The sequence below is a fragment of the Colias philodice genome, chromosome 16 (genome assembly GCF_061535455.1).
Source record: "Colias philodice isolate Cphi_HAF_F1 chromosome 16, ilColPhil1 Martin Lab GWU primary, whole genome shotgun sequence".
Taxonomy (NCBI): Eukaryota; Metazoa; Arthropoda; class Insecta; order Lepidoptera; family Pieridae; genus Colias; species Colias philodice.
In genome coordinates this window covers 7,532,784-7,558,639 of record NC_143101.1, presented here as the reverse complement: position 1 = coordinate 7,558,639, position 25,856 = coordinate 7,532,784, and the positions used below count along the sequence as shown (strand labels likewise).

The following is a 25,856-nucleotide window of genomic DNA, read 5'->3' as shown; positions in this document are numbered from 1 at the left end:
TCGACCAATTATTATTGCTTGTAATTCGATCGTCGATTTAAATACAATGGCAATGAGTCTATATCAGTCCATATTCAATTAATAAAATGTATTTTTACAACAAAATTAAAGGTGCTTTATCAGAGTCAAAATGTATTTTAGAATAATACAACCCCGTTGAGAACGAGGGTAGACAAGGGAAGCTGTTATAAGGTAGAGTATTTGTATAGGACCAACTCTGAAGATCCCCAAAACATTATTATAATACCTTCCTTGATAAATATAAATACATTTAGGCAAATCTATATATCTATACGAAACTTGCTAGAGGTAGAATTCTGGACTTTGACGATATATTGGAAATATATTAGAGTGACTCTACATTCTTAAAATTACTACCCTTACTATAACTTTTCTGTCCGTTTGAACTTATTTGATTGTGTTTGTACACCTTGAAACCTGTTATGATCGGAGAAGTAAACATTTCGAAAGCTTTAATAAAATTAATAATTTATAATGTTAAGTACATTTTCTCCATAAGGATTAAAAAAATATCCCGTCGTAACAAATTCGTAGAGCAGTTTTCTTTTGAAACGTCTTTTCAAAATCGATTACGGTTCACCATTTTCTGTTTCCACCTAGTTATTTATGCAGTGAGTAATGTTAATTCAATAGTGCACGATCGACGTGTTGTTTGAAACAGAAAGTACACATACAACAATTAAATAGCTGCCACACGCGTGCCCCTTATGTTTACCGACTACATAAAACATGACATTTATTTTAAAGTAAAAACGGTGTATCGACAACGCAGTACGGTTGCGTTCAAATATTACACGTGTATTGATGTTTGAAGATAATAAGAATATGTGTGATAAGTTTCATTTATCAAAGAATTTGTTAATTCTTCTCAGTTCTTATCATAGAACATAATTTATTTTAGCTTAAACATTACCTACTTACAAATGTATTTTGTGTGAATCACTGTTTAAAGCTACAATTAAATATATATTCCTGTTATAATCGCGTATTCAATTCGTAAATCCATATACCTACATAATACATTTCTCGACGCGTGTTTCGATCCCTCAAAATGTAATCTACATTAATAAACAGACACCCCATTATATTGAGTACATGATTATACGTTCTAGTAAATAGAAATTGAGCTGCTAAATATTCATAAAACCAGCTACATAAAGCCGGCTACACACGTACCTGCCGCAGGGGCAATATTGAAATTGCACGCTTAATTGCCTCCTTAATTGTGATGTGTATAGACAAGCAGGAGCAATTTTTAAATTGGCCTCTGGCTTTCTAATTGCTCCAACTTCCGTGCAACCGAGTATGTCCCTGCGGCAGATGTGTGTGTAGCCCGCTTAATCGTTTGGGATTGACACTCGGTACGCATTCGCTGGCCACGTATCGATGGATCTGTTAATTTGCGGGATTGCTTTCCACGACTGGACAAGCATTGCGATGTATCAATCCATCACTTGTGAAGTGATTTTGTGAAAGTTTTGTTGGCAGATTCAATAGCTTGTGTGCGATTTTTAAACGATTTTTAGTATGCTAAACAACGTTCAATGTAGTTTATGGCAGAGTTAGAACAAATTATTTTACAGTTGATTTATGAGATTTACAGATGTTTAAGTTCTAAACATGTAATTCAATAAAAAGAGCATTGCATTGTACTTTTTATAGCCTTTTGTAAATTATTGATTGTATCATAGTAGTTATTTTAATTCTAACGTTACATAAATCATCCCCTTAAATAAAAACTTTAAAAAATATAAGCATAAAAATAGCCCCATAATTCTTAGTCAATAAAGTATGTTATGCAAGGGTGAACGGATTATCAACTCGACCGAATACTACGAAGCTTCCGGCAATCGATACTTGTTGATCAAATACCTAGAACAGTATAATGCTATCTTAGTGACCTATTTACCTATATACGGGATTATATGCTGGTTACAACATGATTGAGAATGATATGGGGATGAGATCGGCTTAAGTCAACCTTGTAGGATGATCAAATTATCATAAACTAGCTGTGCTCCGTGGTTTTACCCGCAGTACTCAGCTCCTGTTGGTTTCAGCGAGATAATATATAACTTATAGCATTCCTCAATAAATGGGCTATCCAACACCGAAAGAATTTTTCAAATCAAATCAGTAGTTCCCGAGATTAGCGCGTTAAAAACAAACAAACTCTTCAGCTTTATAATATTAGTATAGATATGCATATTTGTAATAAATCAATCGATTGTGAATCAGTTATTTTTATGTACAAAAATATTGAAATACTTAAATTGTAACGAGTTCATAACAAAATTTGTAATTGGTTACAAATGTGTTTTTTGTATGTATGATTTGACAGTGCTTAATATACGCAGTACTTACAAATTATAACAATTCAAATCATCCTGACAAAAAAAAGCATAAATAAAGCTTGTTAATCAGTATATTATGATAAGTAAGTATTTCAATTGCTAAATTATCACATTTTATATCTACACGGACAGCATTTTTAAAGTAAAAATCCCCCAGATTTATGTTTGCTTCAGATATATGAAGCTGTCTTCCGGACAAATAAGATCTCTACGATATATTACAAGGCTTGAAATGAGGCAGACTTGTCAACAAGCTCCTTACACTGTTCCAACGAAATTACGGCTTATTTTATTGAATTATAAGGCTCCTTGGCTGAGGGTAACGTTCTTTTATTACGTTTTTCTATTCTACTTTCATGGTTTAGTTTATTTTTAGAAATGCGTTTGTTTTTAGACTTTAAATGCTATAGTCGAAGGTGTAAGTTTAAATATACATGATTGAGTCTCAGCCAATGTAAAGCAAAATGCCTATGTCATTTTACAGCTATGAAAATATAAATATAAATGGGCCATTATCAATTTCCTATATGGGCTATGTGGGGTGAATTTAATCAAGTTCGATACCATTAAAGCATTCTGTAATAACGTTAACAGACACTTTACGCTGAGAACCGATGAACATCGTCCATCACAGCCACTGCTGAATGTGTTATCGGGTACATTAACGACAAATTGGCGGGAAATACGTATAATGTTGCCACTGTCAAACTGACGGACGTGTTATTTATTATATTGCAGTCTGTTGTTTGCATTTTGGCACCAATTTATTGCCGGAACGGAATATTGATTTGTGTACAAAATATAAATAATATGAAGCAGATAAGCCTGCTAACTGTATTGTAGAGTATTAGGTGGTATTAGGTTGATTTGAATATAGTTTTGAGCTGAATAGCGGGTTTAACGCGGCTTTATTCTATTGAAGTCGACGCTGTATTGAAGAGATATTTATTTTTTGTAATTGTGTGATTGTAATTATTTAATATGATATAAATTTATACATATATTCTAATTATACAAGTTATTTGCCGTTAATATATTTCCACTACCGCACTTCTCCCAAAATCTTCGATTATAAGTAAGAATCTACATTGTAGGTATATAGGTAGTATGAAAATAAACAGGTATGACGAATGCTAGGAATTAGGATGAAGCTCCGTATTAATTTTACACTATTAGATCCCTACTTGCTACTTCACTATGGTATCTAGTCATCCGGAATTACCCCAAAGCACCTTAACGACAGCGCCATAAAAAATACACCTAATTCCCTTCTAATACTGTTCAAACTTATTTATTATCAATACGGCTAGATTTATCACCTTCAACCCTCGTCGCTTGAAGCATACACGACACAAAACATCGCACTCAAGGAATCCGATAAAATACAATACGTCTTTGCTGCATACCGCAAGTCATGTTAGCAAAATATTGATGAATGTGTAGAGAAATATTTTCTAAGCACTTAGTTTGGTGATAATGTTTCTCTATTGTACGCGTAGTAAGGATCAGTATATGGACCAATGTACTTACGCCCATTTTAGTAACAGACAAACAGCTAATATTAACCTCCTGCTCTATCAGCTATTTAAAAGTTTAACTTTGTAATAAGTAAACTTTTAGTTTAGAAATTAGCAGAATTATAGCATTTCCATAAAAAAACTTTTTATAATTTCCCTCAATTAACACAAAAATGAGTCAAATTGTTTACACATTCTACAGCATTTTGTGCATATTCAAAGCTCTGTATTCTATAATTTTTCAACCACTTCATGGTTAGAATAATACCGAGATCGATCATCATGCTAGGCCGCTAATTGCCAATCTACTATTACAACAGACTAAACGTTTATTAAACTCCAAAGAAACTTGGGTAGTTAGCCATTGATTTAGTACTTAACTTTTACGTGTGTTTGACGTTCAACTTTCTATGTTACTTTCGCAAGTTTCAGACGGAAATTATTATCTGTTCCGCTATCTAACTTTTGGGCATTAGTTATTGAATTTTGTTAACAATGATACTACATTTTGGGTTAAAAACGTCTTAACATGGTCTTAACAGTAATAAATTGAATAAAATAACGTTGGTAAATCGTAGAAGTTGTTTTTTTATTAATAAACTGCTAATATTTTTATTTATTTATTGACAATTATCTTATTTGACTTGTGGAAACACTCCTTGATTTTTTTTATTTAAACTGTTAATCAAAGCTTTACTTGTAGCACGCGATACTTAGATTGCCTCAATTGCATGAGTAAATTAAAACACAGAAAGATCTAAGACCAGACTCCTCTGGGATTTTATTTGTACAACTAAGTTCTAATTAAAAAGAGATTCCAGTAACTGTAATAGCAACTCATCAAATATTTAAAGATTTTATATTAGTGCAACGGTTTTGAAGAAAAATCTGAGAATTAATTCAGATACGTAATTAGTGATCTTTTGCTTGTTTACTTTTTATCGTGGTTGTATGGAAGAGATCACTGCTAAGTGATAAGGCCGGCAAATAAGATGTAGGTACTCTGTGTTTTTCTGTAAGTAATTCTAAGGTTTCCTGTCTTTACAACTTTATTAAAGTGTTAGATAAATAAATATGTTGTGAAAAAAGAGACAATAAATTTGGCAATACTACTTTTTAACAGATTTTAAACGCCATGTATTCGAAACACTATTTATCCCAAGGTTTCCAACATTTTGCAGCGAGCGTGGTCACCGGGGAGACGTAAAATCAGTAAATCAATCAAATAAATTTGCCAATATTTTTTTTTTCACGATTCGAATTGGCCTCTATTAAATACAGTCGATTTGACGTCGTGATTTCTAAATTATAGTGAATTAAATAATCGCCATGTATAATATGTTTTCTACTAAAATTATTTAATTAATGTGATGTTAGATCGGGTATCGTGTTTGTTATCCCTTTAATTGTAAAATTCTATATTAGCACCCTGAATTTACGTTACGTTTATAATAATGGAAAGAGGTTTCGGATTTAAGTTTAATTTCGACTAATATAATATAATCGTTATTCTGAGTATACTAATCTGTCTTTTTGATGAGTTATAATTTCAAAAATATAAACTATAACTCACTCAGCCTCTTCGATAGTCTCCGACATGGCAAGGAAGACACAGTTGAGCAGGATAGTAGCCATGACGAAGTAGTCGAAGTACTGGTTAGTGGATAGGTAGACGCAGGCGCGGCGGACCGGTGACCATGGCGACCACCAGAACAGCGACCTGGTAGCCGTGAAACGGTGGATGTAGTTCTTACGAAACCGCTTGGATACCACGCAGAAGGTCTGGAACAAAGTAAGAAATAGCTCTATGTCAATTAGGTGTTACATTGGAGGCATTAACAAGAAAGTGTTAATGAATGCCAGATTCTTAATGAAATACCCTGGTAGAAATAATTTTCTGGAATAAGATTGATAATATTTTGCAACTAAAATGAAAACTTGGAGGCATATAAAGATGTATATATGTTTGTTCCTATTCGATGAAATTCAGGAAGATTTAGGAAATTTGATATACGGGGATATATAATTACAGTTATCTTTGAGCAGTCCTCCAGTTCCTCCCAGTTACGCAATCTGTTTGCGTTAAATTCTCCCCTAGTCAATAACAAGTACTTCCAGGAAAAACACTCTACATAATAATTCACATTACTCATAAATGTTTTCAAAGGAATACACATAAGCATAACAGTCCAGATAAAAGGCCAGTAATCAATATAATTGATTGTCCAATAGTGTTGTGAGGCTTCCTTATTTACGGGGAATCGCGTTTATTTCGCTGTTTCAAGTTTTATTAGCACAATAAATCTGTACTCGTTAATTCTTGGCTATTCATGGCTGCGCTTTATGATAGCACCGAATAGATTTCGTTCAATACCGTTTATTTTACACCTATAAATTTTCAATTTGACTTACGCGAATCCTCTTATCTATTCGAATTGCAAATTCCCTTGTTTTCGGTTTCGTATTTTAGCGAAGTATTTGAAACATCTTGATTCATTATAATGAGCATTCTACTGCAATACAAAAGTTGGTAAAGTCGTTGAATGTTTGATTGTAACAGTGCTACATCACGTAATTATTTCGTAGAAGACTTGTATTATATCTTATAGCTATATAACATAGATTCTCAATCTTAATGAAAGAATAGGCCACGAAACACCAGAAGGAGACATAATAAGTATTCGAATATAAGTATTCGAGATATTTTACATTCATTAAAAAATTCTACCTCTACAAATTATAGGGAACATCAAAAGCTTTTAATTTTAAAATTACAATATCTTACTTATTAAATATTCGATAGAGTTTACTATTGATAAAGGCGTTTCATTGAATTAATCCCATTCATATATTCGAGACAAAAGCAAACATTATTCATTATAATAAATTTACACAACAATAAATCGTAGTTATTTGAATTCAGTAATAAATTAGAATTTACGTACTCCGTCCACAGGTAGTTTACATTGGCCATGAAATTATTCTGTTTAACACATTTAGTAAACTTGGACGGTTGTGAGCAGTTCGGTACATAAACATAGTTTAGTGTGGGCGAAATATGTTCTTCACATTTGTTTTTTTACACTTACAAGTGGACCTCTGATGTTCTATTAATAAATAAAATAAATTTACTAATTATGTAGGTAATTTTGGGTTTGCACATCATCACTATGTATGAAACAAGGTCGATTTTTATGTCCCTATGTATGCTTAAATCTTTAAAGCTGCGTTACGGATTTTGATACTGTTTTTTATTAGATAGAGCGATTCAAGAGGAAGATTTTAATATATAATTTACTAGCGGTCCGCCCCGGCTTCGCCCGTGTAACATATTTCGCAATAAAAAGTAGCCTATGTCCTGTCTCGGGTATCAAAATATCTCCATACCAAATTTCATACAAATTGGTTCAGAAGATTAGGCGTGATTGAGTAACAGACAGACAGACAGAGTTACTTTCGCATTTATAATATTAGTATGGATTAGGTTTTTGACAAAGCGGGTTAAGCAAGTAGATATTAAAATAGAATAAAGATTTTATAAAATTTATAAATATAAATATGTGAGGTATCCATAATTGTTAATTTGTTAAGCAACTTAACTAAACTTATTTGTTAAAATATTTTAAGTAGAATAATTATTGATGCATATTTTCTAGAAAGATGCAAAATCTCTTTCAAAAAAATTCTACTCATTATTTAAGCTGTTGTTCAATTTTAATATACATATCGATACTATAGTTCTACAGTACTTTATATTCATAATGTTATATCCTGTACATATTGTACAGTGAGGAACTTCGGTAATGCATTTAGTGTTCCGAATGTGGAAGTTAGAGCTCGTCATCAGTGAATTTAATAAGCCTGACGTGTATAATTTACTTACGTGGTAATGGTACAATTTCCTAGAATTAAATTCCCGTGAATTCAAGAAAGTATTTGAAGGTTTCTTCAGGGCTTTAGATTTATGGTAACCATAAATAACAACGGTGTGAATGAGAGGGAAAGAAGCCGGTTTTGTATGATTAAATTTTTGAGATTCTTCAGTCGTATTTTTACTTTTTACGATCTACTTAAATTCTAACGGCTTTTGAATAAGGATAAAAATATATTTCTTATTTCAATATATTCCTCATGAAGTAAATCTTGTGTTCTTTTTATTTGCTTATAGTTGAATTTGTTAAAGTTTTCAAATATTTTATTTGTGTACAAAGTTGTTAAAGCACTGTTAACAGTTGTAATTATGATTTCAAAGTTAAACTGAAAGTAAGTTGTAAAGTATTAAAAACCTTTCTTTCAATGACTGCAGCGTTGTGATGTTCAGAAATTATATTTTCTTCATTAAAAACATATTCTTTGCAGAAAACTTTTAAAACTTTATAACTATATATTTATTTAAAAACTTGGAATAATTATTTTATTTCACACTACATTATCCACGAACGAGTCGTGTTCCTGCAATACCTGGAAAACCTTTAATTATAAAATATCAATACTCTCAAAAAAGCCAAGAAAATGTAAATATTGAAACTACGATTCTAAAGATACCATTTTTTTAACAATGACCATTGAGTATAAAAAATTTATTATCTGCAGAAATACAGCGAGCCAATTTTATTCACCCGCATTGTGGTCATATAAATACAGGCCAAATATCGTAATACAAAATTAGGTGATAACCGCAGGCAAGCCACATTCGTCATACGCTGAATTTGATCTCATAATTTAATATCAGAATCATTTTATTGCTATTTGTGTATCTATTATTATTACACAAGAGTAAATATTAAATCGGAAAATACGAATTTAGAAATCTATACTTAATATTATAAAGCTGAAGAGTTTGTTTGTTTGTTTGAACGCGCTAATCTCAGGAAGAATTTTGACCAGTAGGGTCCGATTTGAAAAATTCTTTCGGTGTTAGATAACCCATTCATCGAAGAAGGCTATATATCATCACTCTAAGACCGAGAGGAGCCACGCGGGTGAAACCGCGGAGCGCAGCTAGTGATTTATAACATTCGTAAAACCTTTCGTAAAACATAACCGAAATTAGCGCAATATAACATGATCTGTTTATAGAGAAATCGTCAAATATTCCAATTCAATGTAGCCAGCTATATAAACAAAAACACTGGTTCAGTTTGAAGGAACTTGGCATCGACATTAAACTTGGACGGTTGGTTTAATACCTTTCAGTTTACGGCAGTTTAATACTCGACCGGTGTTATTATTTAAGTTATTAAATTTTCAGAGCCCAAGCCTTGTATTATGTAATGTGGGCATTTAGAGATGCAAATATAGGTACAAATTGAGCTCTGGATTAATATTAAATGTATTTCAAATTGAACATGAGCTTTATTCAACAATTAATTATTGTTTCGTGCTAAAATGTACAATACAAACTTCCTGGTATTCATTATTGTAATAACATTTTAATTATAAGTCATGTTTGAAGCAATATTTATAAACTGGATTCATACAATGCTATAAAAGTTTATATTGAAGCTATAATATGAATCATTCTACTAGGTATATATATATTTTTTTAATTATAATTCCGAATAACTTGTTATTATTTTACGTTCTATTATTGTTAAATATTTCCACTTTTCACTAATTAATACTATATTGTATAACATCAACATTTATTTATGTTATCTATCACAAAAATTAGGCAACACGTAAAAAAAGTAAAACGAAAACTCTAGCACTCGTATTTCGAATAGAAAGCAAAAAGAAAACTCGTACCTACGTATCAAAATGTATGTCGGATGTCGATATTGTAAGTGAAATATTAACAAAAATAAAATACGACTCCAGATAACCCAGCGCTGATATATGCACCGTCTGCTGCTGTCGCTTTTCGATTAATCTCGTGTGAGTTTTGCCCACATTCCTCGGTTACTAGCAATCATCATATATTCCACACATATGTTTCTAGCTTAGGAACGGGAATTCAAAGTTTCTAGAAACTCTGTGCTGAATTTGCATGCAGCTTTTATGTTTTGTTTCAAGACTTTGCATTTAATTAAATAAGGCGCTACTTTGTAACTTGTAATCTAACTGTTTGTAACTGGAATACGCAATGTTGCTCTTATTGTTCAATTTATTTTGCGTTTAATTTTGATAATATGTCAATTATTTAATTACTCTTTGTTTATATAACGTGAAATAATAACTACGTGAAATGTACTTTTATAAACAAAGAGTAATGTTTTATATGAAATTTTGCAAACTATACAAATGAATGAAAATAAAAGGTTACCTTTGTATCAAAATTTTGAAAGCGTATAACAGAAAGCGTTAAATAAAACCCAATTCAAATGGATTTAGACTTTAGTAACATTAAAAATGGCATTGAAAGGTTGCATTTCTATCCCGAGACACAAAAGCTTCACAGATAAAGAGGGTATCCGAAAAGAAGCGACGTTATTTCATAAAATTTTGATCAACAAATACATCACATTTCAACACTTTATCTGAACAGAGATATCGTTTGTGAAGGTATCGATATGAGCTTATTATAGAAGGGACCCAGTAACATTTTGTAAGCACAATAGGTAAATCGTTCCGTCTTGTTTGTTCGAACAAAGATAGAACGCTTCGTGATTGTGTATAACGTAAAATATTCATAGAGGTTCTTCAATGAAAATATCTGAGTATTTTTATATTTACTTTATAGAGACGAAAATATACAAAAACAGACTTCTGACTTGATTACATTTTATATGAAAGTTATGTTTTCGTGCAATTTTTACATAAAATCTAATAAATTAATTACTTTTATTTAATCAATAAATGGCCAGTATATTATATTTAAAAATCAGCACAATTTTGTTAGGATCATCTAAATTGGCGTTTGAACAAATAACCGTCCTTAAAAATTTTTGTTCCTTTTTCCACTGAATAGAATTCGAGAAATCGATTTTTAATAATGGTTCTTCACAAGCAAAGAATGCTTAAGCATCTTTTTAAAGGGACCGTATTGATGAATTCGGTTTCCATTTCTGTTAATTCTGCTTAACGTTAAAGGTTGCTTCAATGTTTGACTGTGAAAATGTATGGTTTATATTAAAAAGTGAAGTCCCATGTCCCCCAGTGGGGTAAGGGGCAAATGCATTATACATCTGTTTCACTGATCGATTTTCTTTAGGGACAAGTTGGTGATCAGCCTTCTGTGTCCTGCCAGACCCAGACATTTTTTTTCTTCGTCTCCACCGGGAATCGAACCCAGGACCCCTCGGTGGTACGCTCACGCGTCAACCACTGTACCAAGGAGGCGGTCATGTTATTTATATTATTTAACCCGAATCTTTTGTTACTTGTTCGACGAAAAATAATAACATATAGAGCTTGTTCAATGAACTCCAGTTAAAAGTTTAATACATTTTATAGGTTACACGTTTGTATGTGACTATTTTGTAGCCTTATAATATTTTAATAACCTTTAATACATTAAATTTAGTGTTATGTATTATATTGACGGATTTAATACATTTTAAGTCATAAAGAAAAGTCTAAATTAGAAATTCAATCTTACTTAAAATGTTCATATAACATTTACAGCATTTAAACATTCAATATAAGTTATGTTCCCATGTTTCAAAGACCTGTAAAGTGTTATATATTAATCAGTGTCATTATCATGAGCACATGAATCCAGGAGGTCAGTCAGAACATTAAGAATCTGTGTCAAGAAGCCAGCTCACCTTGACGAAGTTCCATTTTGAAAGAAGTCGGATTGAAGCAAGAGGTCTTCACCTCAATGGCTTTCAATGTGTTGGTGTGTTTTAATTAAAGACACCAGTCAACGTTTGATACACATGTATTCTTATCAACGATCGTCTCAAGGACTCAGTATTTGGATATAGTTATTTGGTATAATAATTTGTAATAAACATGAGAAATGAGCTCTGAACACGCATTAACTAGGCTGTTTAAAACTGTTTCGTTTTGAAATGGTGTACGGATTTATTAAGGATTCATGGTAAGTGAATTGTGGACGTGTATAAATAGTGCCATAATTTCTCTTCCTGTATATAAGATAAGAAATAACAAATTTCACAGCGTTTCAAATGTATAATCGTAAATGCTTATACAATGACTACGACAGAAAGACGATCGTTTAATAATAATTAATAATTATAATGCTGCATTGTTAAAACTATAACCATTACTTAAATTTATACCGATGTATACAAAGAGGCAAAATATACGAAATAGAAATATAATATACCTTGTCTGTGTTTTAATAGCAAGCTCCTAAATTCCCACTTAATAACAATAAATTACATTAATTATAACGCTTAAAAGAAATTACATAAACAATACTATAACAAATAAAATATGCATAATATTGCTACAAAGCGTAGCTCAACAATCATTTCGTAGAACCCGGAAAACAAGATTACGTAGCTTTCGTAGATGGTTCGTAGCAATCAAGATCGTAGCAGCTTCACTGAGTTGCCCTTTCGGCTTACAATCTAAAGACCGGTTTAAGAATTATTACCTAGTCATACTTACACATATATATCTAAGTGTGAGTAAGTACGTATATATTATTTTCGTTTAGAAATATAATTATTAAACTTTTCAATGTAATGGTTGGTTTCAAAGACGGTAATAAGCAATATCATTACTAATAATAACAACATTTTAGTAACATTCTTAGCTATAATAATTTTAAATGTTTTATGAAATATGTAAGATAAAACAATTCATATTTAAAATATTAATAAAATTATAATCCTGACATTTATTTATTTTTATTTGATTCAGAACCTATTTTAAATAAAAAAATACATTTACTAACTATATAACTTGCTATAATTTATAAATAATACAGACGCTCTTACATGTTACAAATTGTTAAATCTCGGCATTACTGTTCACCTTAATTCAGGTTGTTAGGGCAGATCGATAGCAAAGGGAAGTGCCTGAAAGGAGAGATCTTATCGAAAACGTGAACAAATGAAGTCGCTTTCTAACGCGCTACTTACACTTCTTTGACATGGCTTTTAACAGAACGTAGTAACAAGATTGGACACTTTCACATCTATTATAGAATATTATATAATATGGAATAGAAATTAATTAGTAGGGAAATTATTCATTATACTTATTTGAATGATTGAACAATAAATATTGGATTTGTTTTAGTTTCACAAAATATACATTTTTATACCAATGATTCATAGAATGTGTTTTTATATAATAATGTAAAGTTGTTTATATTTGCCTAATATAATAAAAAAATCTAAACTGAATCAATTAATACACCTAACTAATTAAAAATATATCAATTGGAACAAATATATTACATGATATGTGAATAACAAATTTATGAAGCTTTATTCTGCAAAGCTAACTATACTAATTCATATATGAAACCTATAACGATCACCAAACTATGAATATTAGCTAAGAATCATTAATCAGGGCAACAAGAACAAACACAAATGAATTTAAATAATGTGAGTTCCTGTTTTCGAGGTCAGTTCATAATTATAATTCATATTAAAAAGTGACGTCTGAATAAATCGTTATTATTTTGCATACTTTAAAATAACTTTTGTACAGATTGATATTTTGCCAGCCAACAAAACCAACGCGGACAAAACCGCTCAACATTGAAAATCTTTTTATTCAAACCGAGTATTTCCGTGTTTACAAAATATACAGGCTACACCACTCTAATTATTAATATTATCAAGTGTAGTTATTTTTTGTTTAACGTTTAACAAATAATGTTTTTTTTTATTATTTAATAATAATTACGCATCTTTTTTTGCAACTAATGATAAATGTGAGGTGTGTTAACACAAAGCTATATTTCTACGTATATAAGTTATTGTTTAATCTATTATGTGTTAAAGATATTTAGGAATAACCAGCCAAGTGCGAATTTGACTCGCGTCCCTTGGGCCCCGACTCGCCAACATAATTTCCTGCGTTGATGCTAATATTTCAAGTTCCACCGTTGCTTTACGATGTGCAAAAGCAATTAATATATACTTTTGCTAAACATTTACAGCCGTACAAATAAACGAGTTATAACATTTTATGAAAAGAATAAACTAAGAATAAGGAAAAATCATACAAATAAACACGTAATAAATGAAACCTAGTATAACTTCGTAATAAGTATTCATACTAATGCTATTTCGTCCTTATTCCGGCTACTACCCTAGTATAAGTCTGACATAACTGAGTTATAATGTATTTTTTAGTACATTGTGCTGTGTTTTACAAGTTTTAGAACCTATTTTCAATCTAAATTTGAGATAATAGCAATGAGAGTAATACGAGAAGTAGAAAAAGTTGAGCAAATTAATAATTTCATTACGTACCTATTGAAATGGAAAATTTAGTATGAAATGTCAAAATATACGAAATTATGAAAAACCCTTTTGATATTTATAATGATTTATTTATTTACGACATGCGCCAAACCATACATACATAAAACACTTATTTCTAAACTTATCACAATAATATAAACTTTCGTTGAAATCTTCTAAGCTTGGAGTTGTATGTTTTGAGTACCAGTTATTTGCCAACTCTCTATCTCAAGGTGGGTTTATCTTCTGTTCTCCGGATATTGGATAGGGTTCTGTTTCATTTGCTTGCATATTTAATGATATATTTAAATTATTTCAAATAAATATTTAAAAAATAAATAAACAGAACATCGTATGATGAAACTTCACAACAAATTCGACGAAGTCAAACGAGCGTCAAAATGACAGCACCAAGGTTTAACCGTAGACAATTTCAATGTTTTTCATAATTTGTGAATGAATTGCTACGTTGCCGCTCCGCGCCTATTGCGTGCGTGAGCATAGTTACATCGACGTTATTCCAAATTTATTTGTAAGAAATTATGACATCCTTATTCTTTATTTATTCTTATCATATCTATGCATTGCATAAGGTTTGAATAAGCAAGTTTTTATTTGTACGGCTGTTAAATTAGAAAATTTATAGGTCATTTGTAATTGTAAAAATAATTGTAAAGGTACATTTTTCCTCTAACGTGACATATTATATTCTTACAAAAAATAATATAATATTAATTTAATACTAATTTAATATTTAGCAATCTACAGTTTATAAAATATCCAATAAAAATTGCAAAAACAAAGTTGAAACTCACGAAGGAAATGGGAGACTCGACTCGATGTCGCAAAATATAGTAGGCATTCAGCTCAACATCAAGTGCTCTTCTGTCTACAGGTTTTATGCAATGAGCCAAACCATAAATGTTTAAAGTGAATTAATTAGCTTATGTTGCTTCTACGTTCGCATTTAGTCGGGTTAATTAATCAACGCCGGTTATTTGATTATTTATCTTCTTTCTGTATAAAGTACTAGTTGTGCCCTGCGGTTTTACCCGCGCCGCTCAGTTCCTGTTGGTCTTAGCATGGTGATATATTATAGCCTCGCTCGGCTTCCTCGATAAATGGGCTTTCTAAAACCGAAAGAATTTTTCAAATACGACCAGTAGTTCCTGATATTAGCGCGTTCAAACAAACAAACAAACTCTTCAGCTTTATAATATTAGTACAGATATGTTATTCATTCATGTATCAAATGCTTTAATTGTTTTAGGGCCGATTTTTCAATGCTTGGATAAAACTTATCCGTCCAATAAAGTATTACACGATCATATTAAAATGTCACGTAAACTGTCAAATACGGGCAATTAGAATACGTTTTTAAAATGGTAGTTTTATACATTATTGAACGAATAAGTTTTATCCAAGCATTGAAAAATCGGCCCTTATAAAAACAATAAGTACTATTTAAATATTTGAAATTTCTACTATTTTAACTTCTAACAGATCTCAAGGAGAATATTATTAGTGTATACGTACGTTTAAAGCCTTATATTATGTTAAACTAAAGTTTAATTAAATTTAAAATTTACTTATCATCTTAATCTTAATATATATAAATCTCGTGTCACAATGTTTGTCCTCAATGGACTCCTAAACTACTTAACCGATTACATAATATAATAAAATTCGCACACCATGTGCAGTTCGATCCAACTTGAGAGATAGGATAGGTTAAACATGTAGGTACCACGGGCGAAGCCGGGGCGGACCGCTAGTATTTATAGTTTTAAGTCTCACTGAAACTATATATTCTTCCCAATTAATTGTTCATTTAATTTAAACAAATCTCCATATAAGTACATTGAACTCTATTTATTTCTTGAAATAATAATAGTCCGGGATACATCGCCCATTTTTGCAAGTGATTACTATCAAGCTAATTTTTCGTGAGTAGCTTTATTTTGATGAGATGCCCAATAATTTCATGAACGAAACTCTCGATTGTGGTAGCTTACAGAGGTAACAAGGATAAAATTTTTTGATTTGACGGTTCTCAAATATTTATTACGCAATTTGTAGGACAATATGTCTGTTGAATTATATAAGTATTAAATAAGTGAAAATAAAACAATCAGCTGGTTACTAATCATTTATGATGACTTCGTTATCGATACACATTGGAAAGGGGGACTCTTTGATCAAACCATAGATTTTGTAGGACAAATATTTTTTCGAATAATTTAGATAATTATCTTGAGATTGAACAAAAAAAAAACATTCAGTTAGTAATTAATATTTGAGAACCATCAAATCAAAATATTTTATCCTTGTTTCCTCTGGTAGCTACCACAATCGAGAGTTTCTTACATGAAATTATTGGGCATCTCATCAAAATAAAGCTACTCACGAAAAATTAGCTTGATAGTAATCACTTGCAAAAATGGGCGATGTATCCCGGACTATAATATAAGTGGAACGATTTAGCTATAAATATCAGTAATTTAAGTCAATTTACTTCAAGGTCTTCAAATATTATTAGAATGAATACAGCGTTGGAGAAGCTTCTTTATGAATTATGTTAATTTAAAATTGTAGATATGTTAACGATTCTTCAGCCTTATAATGTACTAGCTTCCGCCCACGACTTTGTACGTGCATCCCCGTTTTTCCCCGTTCCCGCAAGAATTCCGGGAAATCCTTTCTTAGCGGATGCCATTATGCCAACGTCCTAACATCTACCTGCATGCCAAATTTCAGCCCGATACGTCCAGTGGTTTGGGCTGTGCGTTGATAGATCACTATATCAGTCACCTTTGAGTTTTATAAATATAGATTATTTCGGTATTAGAGATTTTCATTTTAAAATGTCCAACCAAGGTGTCTGAAATCTTCTAATTTAACTCATTAGATTACAGTTTATGAACTACTAGCTGTGCCCCGCGGTTTTACCCGCGTTGCTCCGCTCTTGTTGGTCTTAGCGTGATGACATAATATAATAGCCTTTTAGCCTTCCACGATAAATGGGTTATCTAACACCGAAAGAATTTTTCAATTCGGACAAAAAAACAAACAAAAATCAAAAATACTTTATTGTGCACCACAGAGAGAAGTACAAGTAAGGACACAATACATTAATTAATAAAAGAGCACAACAGGCGGTCTTATCGCTCAGACAGCGATCTCTTCCAGACAACCTGGTGGACAAGGAGACGCAGTGCAAAAGTAATAAAAAAACGGACCAGTAGTTCCTGAAATTAGCGCGTTCAAAAAAATAAAAAAATACTCTTCAGCTTTATAATAATAGTAAAGATAAAGAAATCTAAAACAAACAGAACAGTGTAAATACATCCATTTCACAACTTGTGTTCGTAATATCATATTTAATACAAAGCTTTCCATTGGATAAGTCATAAGCATGGCATTGGTGCTTCCGCTGACGTTGACAAATTGTTTTGTTGCACAAACACACACAAATAGAAGCATAACAGGAAACTGTATAAATAATTGGTACAAGCTATGACATAATATTTTCATTTCAATGGTACAAGGTTACGTATTCATGCGTAGATTCCAGTTTGCTGCGATGCTAATGTAATGAAGTCATATTTCAATGTTGGTTGTACTTAGTTAATTTTACGGTTCTTTAATTTAATCACTTAATTAATTAGTTGTGATTTATATCGTATAGTGTAAGTTTAATATTTTCCAAAAGTTTAAATTGTTCCGCTTCAATGGTTTTAAATGTTCGGTATCTACGAAGGTGTTTCGTGATTACCTTTCGTATTAACAACAAGTATTAAAAGTTTACAATAAGTACATATTTGAACTTCAGAAAAAGTTTGAAAATTTGAACCTTTATTACACTCTCTATTTAGTCTATTAGATAAGTGTCTATTATTTGTCCCTTTTATCATTCATTTAAAGCAATCACCACATACATACAAAGCCACAACACGACACACTGCCAGCCACAGCCGCAATCTTATTAAACATTAACAATTAGCCGCTGGTAAGAAAGCGGCAAGTTTAAATAGTTTTACGTAGGCTGCCCAATGACGTCACAGATGCCGCAATGCCGACTCGGCACGCCTAGCCCCACGTGAAAATTGTATACACCGCAGAGCAAGCCCTTACACACGCCTCCATTATGAATAGATCTCTGCAGACGTAGGCCTCTGTTTTTATTGACCGTCGGTTGATTAGGTGAACAAAGAAACGGCCGCTTTTTTATGTACATTTGTAAACGGGCCTTAAAACAAGCCTTATTCAAGCTATTCTTTTTTATACATGCTTGAAATAATAGTATATACAGTTGTTTATAAGGAAATGCCGGTCGTTATCGGAAATGATGATTAATTAAACCCATTAGTAGGATAAATGTTTATCACGATTGATGTTTCTTTGTTTTATTTCACGCAAAAACTACAGTACTAATTAGTCTGTCAATTTATGACGCGAGATTGTGTATTTAATATATTATACTGGAGGAACGCCGAAACCAAAACCATTACTATGAACAAACCATTAAAAGAACGTGTGTGCCGAGCAAATATTCTCTCAACGCGCCTAAAAAAGTTTAAACTAAAACCGTTTGAACGATCGTAGATTTAATAGATATATTTTGAATGCTTGTAAAACATAAAAATCTTATTTGATAACGTGGATAACTTCATTCTATCCCCCAATGACAAATATGACAGATGTTTAGCTCACGCAAGGGGATAAAAATGTAACTGCCTATAAAATTTATTTTTTCCATAAATTTTATTGAAACAAGGAATCCACTTGAAGCTGTGTTGAATCTTTTTCCTAATTTATTTGCGTAGGTTTAAGTAGGCTGAAATCTTACTTCAACAGCGTGGAATGCGGTTTGATAATTAAATTAAGGTTGGCCTGATTATTATCTTCGTATCCTGTTTCTCTCAAAGGAATTTTGCAAACATTCACAAAGAAAATAATTTACAAACCTATCAGAGGAAAAGACGAGCATTTTGAAATGCATCTAACGCTTCTTTCAAGAATCAAACATAATTTATTGTCTTAATATTTCTTGGAAATATACTGAGATTTATTTTTATATATTTATTACACATAAAATACAGACGAATTTATATCTAATAAAATCACAAAACGAATATAATTTTATTGAACCAGATTGTTTGCTGAATATGTAAATTCATAAAACCATTTACGTACGTAAGCATCTCGAAATAAAACTAAGAATCATCTCGACCTGGGGTGAATGGCTATGATCCAATTTACATATCAATATTTCTCGCGTAAAGAGTAGCGCATTTCGCAAATCTAATCTGATGCTGTCTTTGTAGCTTTATCATAGAGACAAACTGCAACGTACTACTTTTGAAGAGAACTAGGCGTTTATGAGTGCTTTTTTAGTTTTTTGTAGTGAGCGGATTGTGATGAAATGTAAGTGATGTTATATGTTGTTGTTATTTAAGACTGTATGGTAGAGAAAAAATGATAAACAATGCATAAAAAGCATTTCATCAAAATTATATGATACTTGTCACTTGCAAAAGGTTTTGTGTTGATGATTGTTAATTTAAAGTATACACTAGATACAGATATTATCAAGCATCAAAAATGAATAAAATATAAATTTTCTTTTAATTTTCAAAAATTTATTAATAACTTTAATTTAATTTACTCTTAAAGTTAAACTTTTACTCAATACAATAGTAAAAGATTTCAGATGTGAATGTAAGAGATATTCAATATCCCAGTTGAGGGAGAAATACTGGTAATAAATGTTTGGCCTCGGAACAAAGAAACCCAAATCAAATCGCTTTCACGCTACTATATATTATTTATTCCTGTTTCACTGACTGGACCGAAACAATTTCTCGGCTTACAAAAATTGTGAGAATGCTTTATGTTGCTGGATATAAAATCATTGAGGGCAGAATTAAAAGAAAACGTACAATACTAAATATGACAATTCAACAAAAAAAAAGTAGAACTGAAAGTATCGGGATGTAGGTTAACAAAATTAATTTATTTTAATCTTTACATGTAAAAGGGCGAAATATGAAGAACGTATTGTTTAAATCACCAATCATTTTGTCCATTGTTTCATTTATACATGTAAAATGAATAAAATTCATTTACAAGTTCCTTTAAAGTAACAGATACTTTCACATAGGTCTAAATACTACGTATACATATACAGTAACCAATAACAATATTATTCTATACAGAGGTACGTGAATACGGAATAGCATAATAAAATACAAACCTAGCTAAAAAGTTATACCAAAACAATCAGTATCAATAGTCAGGTGCAGGTTACCAATTAAAAGTGCTGGAAAAATCGCCGAACATTGCAGTTAAAGTGACCAAACAAATAATTACTCTCTTGAAAGCATTGCATTGTTTCTGTATTTCACTCCTCACCGAAGAAAAATATTCCGTGAATCTAGAACTACTATCAGTGGGCTTTTGTGTTTGGTATTACGTGATTTTTATATATTTTGAAATTAAATACGTTTTAAATGATTATAATCTATTTCATTGTTAAAAGTATTATCAGAATAAGACTAGAGACTGTCTGATTGTGTATAATCTACCTTCTTACATTTAACCGTTGTCGTTCAATTGTAGGCTTAATTCAGCTTCCAGACGTCCTTCAAGTAAAGTACTTAATTATGGAAAGGCGTTTACGGTTTGTGTCCAAGATATTTGTAATATTCTTCTGCAGGGGTCTACCTATTCCTACTAATAAAAATTTTAGATTCCGAGATCTCTACAAACTGGATTTATCCATAAAAGTACAATTGCTTATTTATAATTTTATCATTCCCCTTAAAATAAGACTTAAACTTAAAGCTTAGCTTCGACATCATACTAATTATAACAAATGCAGACTTCTATCATTCTAGTCAAAAATAAATTTCTCTCGTAATTGTTTACATGAGCTCACGTCTTTAATTGGCATACTTCTTTCTATTCGACCTTCAATATATGTCACTATAGCAATCTATAGGTGCTATAGCCAAGTTTTCATCGCAATTTCGTTCCGTGTTTTTAACGTGAAATGCACTATCGCCACTCGTGTGACATGATACACCGAGCTTAAGAGAAAATGTTTAAAATTCAACGCCGCGGAAACTTGTAAAATATTACGTAAGAGGCAACTACGTTTTAATGTACGGGAATATGAATTTTAAAGAGACATCGGAATTTAACTGCTGTGAACTTAGTATGTGGCATTAAATTACTTTACAATCACTTTATTATTCTTGCCTATTTCTTGACTTCGCTTCAAGTTTTAATTGAAAATTAACAGTGAAAAAAGGAATCAATTTTTACGCGTTTAAAATCATTTTATGCCATAAAACTTAACAATTATGTCATTTGTTTAACAAATTTTGTTCAATAATTATAAAATTACGTAAATAATAAGTGGAACCGAATATACTCTCTATAATGGGGAGGTAAGTATTCAACGAAAATACTCATCTTTAAAGTAATAAGTTACCTATTTCCTACTGACTTTGCTTAAAAACAAATATAAACTTTTTTTATTATAAAGTGCACCAGGGGCATTAGATTTCCAGTAATGTAATATGTAAGTAGGATCGTTACTCACCATCAGATTTTTCACAAAAGTTTTAGCATTAGCCAAGAGTGTTGTATATATTCTGAATTGAAAACACGGACTGGGCCGAGACCCTCCCTCGGGAGACTAGCATAAAAATTGCGAGAAATTATTCCAATGGATGTTCCTTGTTCTTATTTAATTTCATAGCCTTGAGATTTTGTAAGGTACACTATTTATCTACGAAATAACAAACATTTTGTTTTACATTCCTGCTTAGCTTATAAGCATTAAAGGGAATTTAAACATGAATTAAGTAAGTTCTATTTTAAAATTATAAAGCACTTGAATGCTATAAAACTAAAACATAAATGAGTGCAAATTTCTAAATGGTAAAACGAATGTATCTCAATGGAATAAATACAACTAGATTCTATAATCCATAGAATTGCTCTATCAAAGACACAAACTAGCAATTAAAGCACTAAAAGGATTATAATCTCATCCAGTAAATGTGATTCCATGTTTGTCTTTGGATACGTCCGCCACTGCAGCGCATGAAACATGCATGTCCCTTCAGCGCCAAGCTTTCGCACATACTACACTCACGCCGAACAAAACAACCTAACTACAAAACACTGTCATTCTAAAAGCAACCTTAACAACACATTACTAGCTCCATTGTACAGTAACACAGAACATTATTAAATAATATTCTCCGCTTTACTTACGATAAATAGTGCGAAGTTAATCGCGAGCTCTTAGCGAAATATATCCGGCTGTGATTAATTTGCGAATTTTGTTAGACAATACAGCTTTTTCTATTCGACTTATTCTATTGTTTGTTTTTGTTGGTGAAATTTCTCATTCCTATATTGTAGGTTACGGACTTTAATTTTTGCATCGCGATTCTTATTTCTCTTTTTGTTTATGTAACGCGTATACACAGTAAAAGTGTAATACCTGAATTCACACTTGGAATGAATATTCATTTTGTAAAATGGACAACTTTTTACAGCATTTTCCAGAAAATTATACAGTCAATATTTACTATAATCTGCATCGTATCTTTTATGTTGACACATGACAATATTTTTTGAAAATCGTGTGCATACAAAGTTATTTTTTTACCAATAATTTATATCCTTACATGGCATGGTACAACAAAAATAAATTCACTGATTTTCATAAACATATCCTCAAAATGAAAGTAGGCTCATTTCAATACACAAACAGTTTAATAATAAATTATTGTAATAGGTATTAATCATCATTTACATTGCTAGCTTCGCGACACAAAAGACGTGGTATCCGTGCCATCTTTGCGTTCGCTACAAAGCAACAAAAACGCAAACAATAGTCGACCTGGATCGTTGTTTTTGTTCTGAGCACCTAATTCCACATAATGCGGAGTTTCCCTACAATTGGATACACACCGGAACATATTTTTAAGTTTATTTCTCGGATTTTGTAAGAAACAATCAAGTTAAGATCGTTAATCTTATTCTGAAAATGTTACGGAATTTGTTCATGATATTATAAGCATTTCTTAAAATACCATTAAATATATTATTATGTAACGTCTTTTGCTTTTATTGTCTTGTAAATAAATGAAAATAAATCATAGTTGCGGGAACAGAAATCCCGGGTCATAAAAGCGAATCTATTACATTTCCTAACAACATTCCGAGGTAACTCTAGGGATTTGCAGCATAATCAAAGATCCTACCTTTGCACTAGAAGAACTGTATATAGTGAAACCAAACGTTCTTAATACACAAGATTATAAATATCACAATTTCAACTGTTAAAAAGCCTATAGGCAATACTTTCATATTAAACTTGATTTCCGCCCGCGGCTTCGCCCGCGTTTTTAAAGAAAAATCAGCATAGTTCCCGTTTCTGTGGGAATCCGTAATAAAAAGTAGCCTCTGTATTACCTACACACTAAATTTTATTATAATCGGTTCAGTAGTATTAGCGTGAAAGAGTAACAAACATCCATCCATCCTCACATACTTTCTCTATAATATTAAGTAGGATAAGTTCCTCATAAAAATTATTGTATTACGTTTGCTTGAATATAATAAATATGTTTGCAAACTGTATGTTTATATGAGCAAGAACCGATAAAATACTCAATATTTTATTTAAGAGTCGGATTGTTATTTTCCAATGGGTCGGAAATCCCATTGAAGGTTCTGGATCAGTCGCGGATTACATATTGTACGAGGCCCATGAGTGAACATTTCTCTTCCTTGAAAAATATCTACCTTGATGTTTTTCATAACATCTGACTCAAGACAACATACCTTGATCTATTGTGGTAGGTTTTTGATATCCTCAGCCCATTTGCGGTTGCATAAGCTATTTTATTAGTAGAAAATTAGGCTTAAAGTAAATAATATTCAGGTGTCTTTTTTTTATCTGTACAATTTTATTAATAATATAATGTCATACAGTTTAATATAATTTATCGATTTTAATGATAAACGTTTGACTCAACTGTTTGCGGGCGCGCGTGAAAATTTAAAAGATTTGATTCGGTATGTGCACGTTTTTTTATAACGAACATCAGTATACCTATTCAATTCAAATAATTCAAATATATTTATTTGCTCGTATATGGTTCATAAGGGTGTTACACAAAATTTTTTTTATCGCATACACTGCCATTTTAAATGGCGTGCAAAATGGTTGACGGTTGTGTCATTATAGGTATGATTACTATGTACCAAAAGAACCGCCCCGTTTCAAAAGAGCGAAAGGTGTTATGATTTTGCCAGCTTCAAATAAAACAATCAATTATTGATACACAAATTACCACTCAAAGCAGTTAAATCTCTATCGAACACATTAATGCATTTAAAACTAAACGAAATAATGATTAAATTAATAAAAGATCATACACCCGCTTTGTTGTATTCTATTTGAAGATTAGACAAGAGATTAAACATCCATACAATGGTAATCTTAAAAACATTAACGACGAAGGCGCTTCAGAGTTCGCATTAGTATTAATGTATTCTTTCTAAGGCAACGCTGTTTACGAAAATCATTAAATAAACCATGTTTATCCACAAGCCGGGTCATTATTTAAAACAACGCTCACTTTGCTATTAAACAATGTCAAAACATATTGTATGCATAATTTACACATCAATTTATTGCCATCCACATGCTCGCTCAGTTGTAAAATGAAAAATTATGATGATGTTGGGGAGATGGAATCTGTATACAATTTGCACTCTTGCAGTTATATCTATTTTGGTTACATGACACGGAAACGATATTGTAGTGAAATATTGAATACTGCTAATATTAATGAATGAGTAGGTATTTCTATGCTTATTTCTCTTTATATTTACATTTTACCTACTTATATTTCATATTTTTGTTTGAACAGATATTTTTGCATAGATGTAGGAATATTAATTTGACGGGTTTATTACTAATTTCATATTCGTATTTACCTTACGGTGCATTTAGACCAAACGAACATAGAGTTAGAGCTAGAGCAAGAGCATTCTTTCGTGATCTTTTAGTGTAAACGGAAACTCGTACATATTCGAACGCACTAAGAACTACGAAAGAATGCTCTACGCATGTTTCCTACACATAGACATAGTGGGGTTAGAATGAGCATTAGCTTGGTTGATCTAAATGCACCGTTACCAAACTATAATAATAATGTACTATATAGTAAAATAAGAACGTACTATGGTTATACAGCCACGTTATAGATGGCTGGGTAAATCAGAGATGCATTCCACAATCCATCATTCATGAAAATCGATCGGTACGGATAAGGGCTGATTCATCTTCTTTGATGAGCCCGAGACCCTTCCTTTCACCTTGGTTTAAACGTGATTTCGAAAGCGCTTAACTTATTTATAAATGAAGATGAAAGAGAGATAAATAACTATCTAACATCTTTTTTTATTGTGTACTATATTTATTGTTCCTTCATACTATATTGAGTATTGTGTACTTTACAATTTTATTCCGTCGTATTGTTTTACAATCATTTTTTTACTTAAAATTAACGTAATGTTAATTATTTTTC

At 31.4% G+C, this 25,856-nt stretch overlaps 1 protein-coding gene and 1 long non-coding RNA gene across 3 annotated transcripts in view; one reads left to right on the top strand and one right to left on the bottom strand.

The window, feature by feature from the left end:
- LOC149481782 (uncharacterized) overlaps positions 1-25,856 on the top strand; it is a 270,870-nt gene that overhangs the window by 124,866 nt on the left and 120,148 nt on the right. The window lies entirely within an intron of this gene.
- The window catches only part of NaCP60E (Na channel protein 60E), a 70,972-nt gene that overhangs the window by 34,583 nt on the left and 10,533 nt on the right, over positions 1-25,856 (bottom strand). For both annotated transcript variants that reach the window (XM_089704874.1, XM_089704873.1), the window contains exon 2: positions 5,466-5,674. In XM_089704874.1, the coding sequence (XP_089561000.1) occupies positions 5,466-5,674 (209 nt within the window). The remainder of the gene's footprint in view (positions 1-5,465; positions 5,675-25,856) is intronic.